Raw genomic sequence first — 9,321 nt, 5'->3', positions numbered from 1 at the left:
TTACCATATGAAGTTGAATTATTTAACGATTTTATTGTTTTAAGTATTTCAAGTCCTGTAATTGGCTCGAAAAAGAAACTGTTGAAACTGGTTTCTTGAGAACCATTTGAGGAGCAGTCCAGGTCAACATTTGAATGAAATAACCTTTAAACATTAAATTAAACTTTCCTATATCTCACCCTATAAAATACACAATTTAATTGAAGTGTTATTATTTATAAGACAAAATATATTAAAAGTCGATATTTCTTCTGGTTCTTGAGAAATGGACGACGAAAAATGGTACCCCGAACGTTTTTTTTTAAATTCATTTTTATTAATTAAATCTTAAACCTATCTTAAAGCTAGACAAAAATTCATAAAACTAGCCTACTTATCCATAACTTACAACTAACTTACTGGTCCCATACGGACACTCTAAGTTAAACTATGACACTTAATACTAATGCCTTTTTGGCCCTAAGATCCATTTTACTTCTATTTAAATTGTATTTATTTTTGCATTTATTAAACAAATTTTGTTTTTACTTAAAATTACTTAAAATGAGGTCCTTAATATAAAACTTAAAGCTAACTTAAACTACCTACTCTACCTATAAACTACTTAAAATTAGAACAACCACAGCAGCAAATCTTACTACCTAACATTTTTTTTTTATTTTTTTTTCTGTATTTATTATTTTTGTGCCACCTATGCCTATTCTACTTAAAACTAAACCCTAAAACTATAAACTGTAAGCTGGCCGAGGCTTAAAACCCGATTACCCACTATGAAGTGCCGATTGAAGCCACCAAAACTGGTTCTCCTACTTCACCCTATCAGTTCGGTCCCGTTCGGACTCAGCCCTACTGAACCGAAGGAGCTCTGCTCCGCCTTGTGCCATGATGTCCCTATTGTACAGGATTAGCTTATCCACTGTTCGTCGTTTGACGTGGTAGATTAGCGAAACTGTCAATCTATCCTACATCAGACCGCATCTATCTAAAAAAAAGAATGCCTCTGTGGAATGAAGCCGCTCAAGAATGCTCTTTCAAAATACTCGTCGTTCGGATATAACGCCTCTAAAATTAAATTGTTGGTCGAAGACATAGCTCTTGCAATGTGACCTCAAAAGAGTTTTATAACGAAATGGTAAATAAAGCCCCGTAGTATAGGACCTCGTTGGAATGGTAATGCACATAAGAAGATTCGGCTGTTCGTCGTAAACACTGCCGTCATAAACAATCAGGGCCATGTCGCAAATTACCTTCACTCTGGGGTCAAGCTGTATGCTAAAAAAAACATCCGTTTCGTCAGAGCGAAGACTCCTCTGGCCCTGGTCAGAGCAGCATTTATATGTCTGTCGAAATATAAATAAAAATCTAACCAGATGGTACTCCGAACTTACGTACAAATTCACACACGTCTCTCTTTTTTTCACACATCTCTCTAAAAAAAACTTTGATTTTCATAGTCGACAAATGTCAACGTTTTCAAAACCTATGCGAAGTTGAAAACTATTAAGTTTATTTTTATGTCTATGTTTTTTATTTAATATATTACATCAAAACTAAATAATCCATATGAAAATATTTAAAAAATTCACAAGTAATATCCATTTCGACTTGTCAAAACTATTTCCAGGACTGTATTGAACGTCTGAAAGAAATACAATACAAATAATTAGAAAATAACGGCATTTTGTATATAAATGTCAACAAAAAGTTTTGTCTAATAATTTTTGTTTTGTACAAAGAGCAGGCGGGTAAAGAACACAAATTGATTTTAATTGTAAATGTGTCCACTAAAAAAACAGCCTTTAATCTTTGAGTTGCTTTGTTTCTATGAATTATAGTGAATCATTATAACTAACTTTCATAAGGAGGAAGTTTTTGAAAGGGGTTTCCTAGTATAGAAGTCTTCCTATTACAACAGCAAATGTCAAATGTCGGTTAATATTTTATACAACATATTTAATTAGTATAATCCATAATTCATTAAAATACAAAATAAGTTGGGTGGTGCAACAATGCGTTGAGAACGAGTGCCTAGTGACTTACAACTCTCAACCATTCCTGTGTGCGAGTGTTGTCAAGAATGGAGGGGACCTACAGTTTACATGCCGTATCCGAACGGCTAATTTCAGAAAGCACTTTTTCATGACAGGAGTTACTCTTGGAGAATTTGTCAATTTCTCGCAAAAGGCAGTACCTGTGTTAAAGACTTTAGATGGCATAGGCAGGGATCGAACCCAAGACCTCTGGCATGACAGTCCAACGCACTAACCATCATGCCATGGGTACTACATAATTCATTACCTTCGATATTATTTGTACTGAAGCTAATCACCACCACATTTACCTATCTGTCGAACTTAACAAATATTTTCGGTTCCTAAAAAGGACTATATCTAATTTTGTTAGGAAATTTCTTCCGCTCCACCCACTGGATAATCGCGTCTATTTTTTAGAGCCTTTGACTTCGTTCTTAAACGAAACATTTCACAATGGAAAATTATCTTCTTTCCGGTGACAGGTGAAAATCTATGCAACTTTTGGTAATGGCAATTTCATGCTTTTATATTAAGAAAAAAAAAACAATTTCGAAAGTTATTCCAAAATGGACAACTTACCTAATCCACATAGATTGTTAAAATCACGTGAACAAGTATGACGCTCTTGAGAACATTTAGTACATCCTTTGTTGTCGAAAGAAAAATCATGGATATTTTCAGAAACTGCAGGGTGATAGTAACATGTCGTCATATATCCACCAGACATTCTTTAAAAAGACGTATTTATTAATTTGGGTTTATAATAAATTGGAAGTCAACCCCTCCAGTTTACATACTTAGCTGCTGCACAGCCAACGAATTCTGTGTTTGGCCATATCATCTGGGTAAAATGAGTAAACTGAGAACCATTCCGTTTTTGGGCATCGCTGAATTGTTCCCAACTCTTAATGTCATAACCTAATTCTGAATACCAATGCCTTATAGTTCTTCCTACCCATCTTGGGCCCGGAGAAGCTTCCGAAAAGAAGATATTTTGACCAATTGTAATATCTTTTGATACTGACAAAAAAAATATTGTTAAATTCTTTATAATAATAAAGCATTATTTTTACCTAAAAAATTACAAACATCTTTAGTTTCTTCACAGGATAGTAAAAAATATTTTGACAACTTCTCCAAATCTCTGCTCCAATGCTGAATGTTCATGAAATTTAACAGATTTGTTTATAATTTAGCACATTAAGATTTTATTTATACCAAAATATTCATATTTCCAATATCCCAGTCTTTAGCTATTTTATTTCTTATTCCGTTGTGTCCTAAAATCATTGTTCGAATTTCTGTTCTTGAAATGTCTAAAAAGTCAAAATTGTAACAGTTCGACTGGGGGTAGAACTTTTGAAAAATACAAAAAAATCAGTTATTCTTTCATTAATTCATAAGATTTGGCCTTACATCTCGACAGGCTGTATGCTCAAGATCTCCCTCACAAGTTAAATTGTTGCACAACGGTTGAGCTTCCAAAAATATTCCGTGTCTGTAAGCCTGGGTTTTATAAATCAAGCCGAAGTTCATCAATAAGATAAAACATATCAGCATTACCCTTATTTGAATAATATTAATGACATTTAAACACTTCTATTACACAATTTTAATAACTAATGAGATTTGAAAACAATGAACAACAAACTAAGTAAAACAGTGAGTTCAAGTTCGTTTTGATTTCATTAAGAATGTTGTCAGAAGATATAAGTTTAAAATTTAGCACAATTTCGAAACTATATCATGCGTGATACTGCTGAAAAGTAACTCGAGAAGCTTGATAAATTTTAAGAAATTGGATTCTGGAGCATGGTTTTAAGTTTAGAGTATTAATCGATGAAATTGACTTCTGGAAAAAAGTCGTTTTTTGGTCGAATCAAAGTCTAATGTCTTTGGATTCAATAGACGCCAATAGATATGTCGGAACATTTTTGCAAACAAAAATTGTAACATTGAAACATAGTGGCTGATCAGTGATTATTTGGGGTTGTTTATCAGCAGCTGGAGTAGGAAAGCTTCATGTTATTCATGGCTCAGGGATTTTAATTGTATTGATATTTTAAATCAACATTTTGGAAAAAATTGGCTCATCGAAACTTAATTACTTTCAACGAAACTTAATTACTTTATACCAATATTTATGACAACGATCCAAAGCATAAAGATTATAATAGTTGTGGCTACCTTTTGTTCTTGAGTTATCGAAAATCTATCCCAGATACCGGATATTAATTTAATTGGAAATTAGACCAGCAACTGAAGCACTGAACTGAACAAGAAATGAAAGAGATACTGGAAAATAATTGGAAAACATTTCTTTACTGAAACACCAAAAACAAATTGTCAAATTTTTGACAAAAATGTTCAATCATGTTTGTTAGGAAACTAATGTGAAAGAACTTTTGAAACATTTTGAATTTGTAAATTCAAATACCTCAAAGGTTTTTATTTGCGCAATATTTCTTTAAAAAATATGCAATATTAATTTTTCAAAAAACGAAAAGTTATTAGTCTAAGATCAAAATTTGGGAGTGAATAAATATAACCATTATTGATGTGCCAAGTGCGGAAGTTATTGTAATAAGTCCGATTTGTCGAATTGAAAATTTTGACATTTCTCGTCGGTTCAAGGTTTTAAGAATATAAATCAAAGCTTTTGATTATGTGTGTGTGTGTACATCTGTACGTTCAAAATACCTATTTTCGCCCTACATATCTCAAGAACTGTTGAAGATGTCGACTTCAAATAAATTTTGTTTGAAAGGATTTTCAACCAAATTGAGTGGGTGGTTTTTACTATAACAATTTACAAAATAGGCGGGGATGTGATCCACACTTATAACTTGCCATTGGCACCAACGAAAAATGTTCAAATGAATTTTTTTTCATAAAAGTCAATTTTATTATGAATAGAAATTAAAAGATTTTATATAATGTCAAACATTTATATTTATGTTTTATGTTTAGATTCGATGAATTAAATCAATTTATTTTTATAGTAAAACTTTGCCTTCAAATAATACAAAACTATAAAAACAATATTTTTAAGTAAGAAACAACGTGGAATCCCTACTTTTATTCTCAAGACATTTAATGAACATTTTACTTTTTAGAATTTTTCTGTTTCAGATTTTAATTTTTCCATCAATTGGAGCTATCCGGATATATGGTGACCTCCGTATTATCAAGCCGTATCTGTATACACTGATCTCTCTAAACTCAGCAAAGTCCAACGAACAGCCTGCCTGTGTATGGTAGGAGCACTTCGCTCTACCCCTCCGCCTCCTCTCTGTGGACCAATAATGGAATTGGCCACACTACTATTTTGAACTCGTTCAGAACTTACTTACTTACTTACAGGCGCTACAGTCCGGGGCGGACCTGGGCCTCAACCAACATGCGTCTCCAGCCAGCTCGGTCCCTAGCTAGCTATCTCCAGTTTCACACGCCAAGTTGGTTGAGGTCCTCTCCCACCTGGGTGCGCCACCTGAGTCGCGGTCTTCCTCTACTGCGCCGTCCCTCGGGATTGCATTCGAAGACCTTCCGGGCTACAGCGTTGATGTCCATCCGCTCTACATGACCTAGCAATCTAAGCCGTTGGACTTTAATTCTAACTAGGTCAGTGTCGCTCTACAGCCCGTACAGTTCGTCGTTATATTTTCTCCTCCATTCTCCATCTATGCGTACGGGACCAAAAATCGCCCGAAGAATTTTTCTCTCGAAGCATCCTAAGACGCTCTCATCTTTCTTTGACAGGGTCCAGGCCTCAGCGCCATAAATGAGAACCGGGATGATGAGTGTCTTATAGATGGTGATTTTAGATGCTCGAGAGAGGACTTTACTTTTCAATTGCCTTCTAAGTCCAAAGAAGCAGCGATTTGCAAGAGTTATTCTTCGTTTGATTTCAGCGCTGGTGTCGTTGTCTGCATTAATAGTGGTGCCTAGGTAGACAAAGTCCTTGACTACCTCAAAGTCATAGCTGTCCATGGTGACGCTTTGTCCAAGACGTCGTCGTTCAATGCCCATTTTTGATGACAGCATATACTTGGTCTTGCCCTCATTGACAACTAAACCCATCTTCTTCGCTTCCGTCGCAATGCTCAAAAACGCTCCACTGACATCACGCTTTGATCTTCCAATTATGTCAATATCATCTGCGTATCCGAGTAATTGGATGGATCTTTTGAAGATTGTGCCTCTAGTGTTGACGATTGAGTTTTGCACAATTCTTTCCAGAACGATGTTGAAGAAGTCGCATGACAGTGCATCGCCTTGTCTTAAACCTTTTTTGACATCAAATAAATCGGTGAGATCTTTTCCGACCTTGATAGAGCAGCATGCATTCTCCATCGTCATTCTGCACAAACGGATAAGTTTGATAGAGATGCCAAAACTAGACATTGCTTGGTAGAGCTCTTCCCTTTAGATGCTGTCATACGCGGCTTTAAAATCGATAAAGAGATGGTGGGTATCGATTTGAAGCTCCTGGGTTTTTTCCAAGATCTGCCGTAGTGTGAGTATTTGGTCGATAGTGGAATTTCCTGGTCTGAAGCCACACTGATAAGGACCAATCAGGTTGTTGACGAATGGCTTCAGACGTTCACATAATACGACAGAGAGGATCTTATACGCAATGTTAAGGAGACTGATCTATCTGTAGTTGGCGCAGTTCAGAGATTCCACTCATCGGGCATGCGTTCTTCCGACCATATTTTGCAGATGAGTTGGTGCATGCTCCGTACCAAGTCATCGTCTGCTGCTTTGAATAGTTCAGCAGCGATGCCGTCAGCTCCAGCAGCTTTGTTTGACTTAAGTTTAGATATAGCTATCTTCACTTCGACAAGGTCGGGTAGGCGGAATTGTTGATCTGCGTCGCCGAGGTTGAGTGGTTCTATCTCCCTTACAGCGGAATTCGGTTCGTCATCGCCGTTATATAATTTGGAGAAGTGATCTTTCCATATTCTCAGCATCGACTGTGGTTCTACTACGATGTTCCCTTGATCGTCTTTACAGGCTTCGGTTCGTGGCTGGTACCCTTGGGAGGTTTTTTTACCTTTTGGTAAAATATACGAACCTCATTCCTGTTGTGACATCCCTCTATCTCCTCGATCGCGCGCTTCTCATCCTCTCTTTTTTTCCGTCTAAGAAGCCGGTGTTCCTCTCTCCTCTTCTGCTCGTAGAGCTCGCGAGCAGCTCTAGTCCTTTTGTGCAGCGCCGTTTTGTATGCCTCTTGTTTCGCTGCGTGCGCTTGCCGGCATTCGTCGTCAAACCAGGGGTTTCGCTGTGGTGGCCGTGTGAAACATAGCACTTCAGAGGCGGCATCTCTGATGGCTGCAAGGCAATGTTGCCACTGGTTTTCAATGCTTAATGCAGGAAGCATAGGACTCCATAAGAGGTTATTAGAGACTCGATCGGAAAGGACATGGCAGTCTCTTGCGATTGTAGCCGTCTAACGTCGAATCTTCTCACAGTACTTCCTTGTTTTGGCTTGGATCGGAATATCCGTAGACATACCTTGGCTACAACGAGGTAGTGGTCCGAGTCAATGTTGGCCTCTCGGAATGTTCGGATATCCTGTATACTGGAGAAGTGTTGTGCGTCGATCGCAATGTGGTCAATGTGGTTGACGGTTGATTGATCAGGAGATTTCCATATCCCCTTGTGGATATTAAGATGCGTGAACTGCGTACTAGCTACCAGACCGTCTCGCCCTGCAGCGAAATCGACCAGCCTGAATCCGTTGTCGGAGGTGGTGTCGTGCAGGCTGTATCTCCCGATTATGCCACCAAAGATGTCTTTTCTTCTAACTTGGCATTAAAATCTCCTAAGACAATTTTAATGTCAGTGTCAATCCACACCCAAATAGATGCTGTCTCCATTCTCGGTAGCAGTCGCCGTAGTATATATCGCAGTCTTGTTTAAGTTTTTAGATTTTAAGTATATGTTAAGAATTGTTAACGTTATTATTTAACGAATTATAAAAAAATAAACATTTATGGTTGATTTGTGTTAATTTAAAAAGTGGTTGATATGATTTTTAATATATGTACATATCATCTCCAAATACAAATTTAATATGTCAAACGTCAAAAAAAACAACAATTTGTACCTTCATGAAACTTAAAAAGAACCACGAATTAGTGAACGTTTAATTTTAATCGTTCTTCGTTTCCCATTATTCGTGTATTACGTTGAAAATTTTGAAAGAAACGTCCCTATAACATAACACAATATTACGATGCATGTATATCTCTCCTGGTGCCTTTAGACTTTTCAAAAGTTTTTAACACAGTTGACCACTCTAATCTTTGCATAAAATTATCAAAGTTCTACAAAATTTCAGACTCAACAGTTCATCTGGTTAACTCATATCTCAAAGCTCGGAAGAAAGCTGTAATCTTAAATGGCAATCTATCAAAATGTCTCTCCACAAAGAACGAGGGGCGTACCACAAGGTTCGATTCTCGGTCCTCTTCCATTTTCCTTCTACATCAATGATATCCCTCACCCAGTTTCGAAATCAACTGTTCAAATGTATGCTGATGACGTTTAAATGTATAAAAGTTGTTCTCTTGGACATCATCGATATCAATAATGACTAACATAATATCTGAATCCTTCCAAGCCAATAAATAAATAAGAAAAATGCAATGCCCTAAAAATGTTTCACTAGAGTATAAATTTAAAAATAAACTGACAAAGTTAGGGTGCGTTCAAAAATGCAACTAGTTGCACAAGCCCTGCCAACAAAATTCATGCAATGCATTTATGAACAAAAAACTACTGCAAGAATGTGGCAGTTCATAAATGTCATCAAAGTAGGCGCCAATAAAAAAGTATGACAAAAATAATTAAGTTTTTTCTTTGATTTAAGCGGGGTTTGGGTTTTTAATGTCTTAACCAAATTCTTTTAAATTGTTCAATAATAATGTTTTATTTGAACTTATTTTAAATGTTTTGAATGGGACAAATTCATTCATTAACTCATTTCTATGAAGTATAAATATTATATTTTAACTTATTATTAATCAGTCATTTTATTTTTTGACAAAAATTTAGTAAATATTCAATTATTTTACCTACTCATCTTGTTCTGACATTTTTCTGCAGGTTTTATCGCATTTCAGCTGTCAGACTGTTTTTTTGGACAGAGTTACCGACTGCAGTAATGCAGTGTATTTACATTTATGAACGCTTATCTTGCATTATTGCTGCGTTTTTACATTAATGAACTTACTCTTATTTTAATTCCAATTTCAATTAGAATACAAAAACATAATTTTTC

At 36.0% G+C, this 9,321-nt stretch overlaps 1 protein-coding gene across 2 annotated transcripts; it reads right to left on the bottom strand.

Annotated features, from left to right (window-relative positions):
- Nucleotides 1–1,486: 1,486 nt before the first annotated feature.
- On the bottom strand, nt 1,487–3,690 carry LOC129948107 (cysteine-rich venom protein pseudecin-like). Of its 2 annotated transcripts, none has more exons than XM_056058942.1 (6): nt 3,450–3,690; nt 3,252–3,349; nt 3,107–3,188; nt 2,831–3,053; nt 2,613–2,761; nt 1,487–1,639 (listed from the first exon to the last, which is right to left on the bottom strand). In XM_056058942.1, the coding sequence occupies exons 2-6, from the start codon at nt 3,321–3,323 to the stop codon at nt 1,551–1,553; spliced, it is 615 nt and encodes a 204-aa protein (XP_055914917.1). In that variant the 5' UTR covers nt 3,324–3,349; nt 3,450–3,690; the 3' UTR covers nt 1,487–1,550. The 2 variants fall into 2 exon arrangements, with proteins under 2 accessions (XP_055914917.1, XP_055914916.1); XM_056058941.1 differs by having other exon boundaries at nt 1,488–1,639; nt 3,252–3,389; nt 3,450–3,686.
- Nucleotides 3,691–9,321: the final 5,631 nt, after the last annotated feature.

The sequence above is a fragment of the Eupeodes corollae genome, chromosome 2, assembly GCF_945859685.1.
Source record: "Eupeodes corollae chromosome 2, idEupCoro1.1, whole genome shotgun sequence".
NCBI lineage: Eukaryota > Metazoa > Arthropoda > Insecta > Diptera > Syrphidae > Eupeodes > Eupeodes corollae.
Note: the sequence above shows the minus strand (reverse complement) of the source record. Positions and strands in the feature narration are given on the sequence as shown.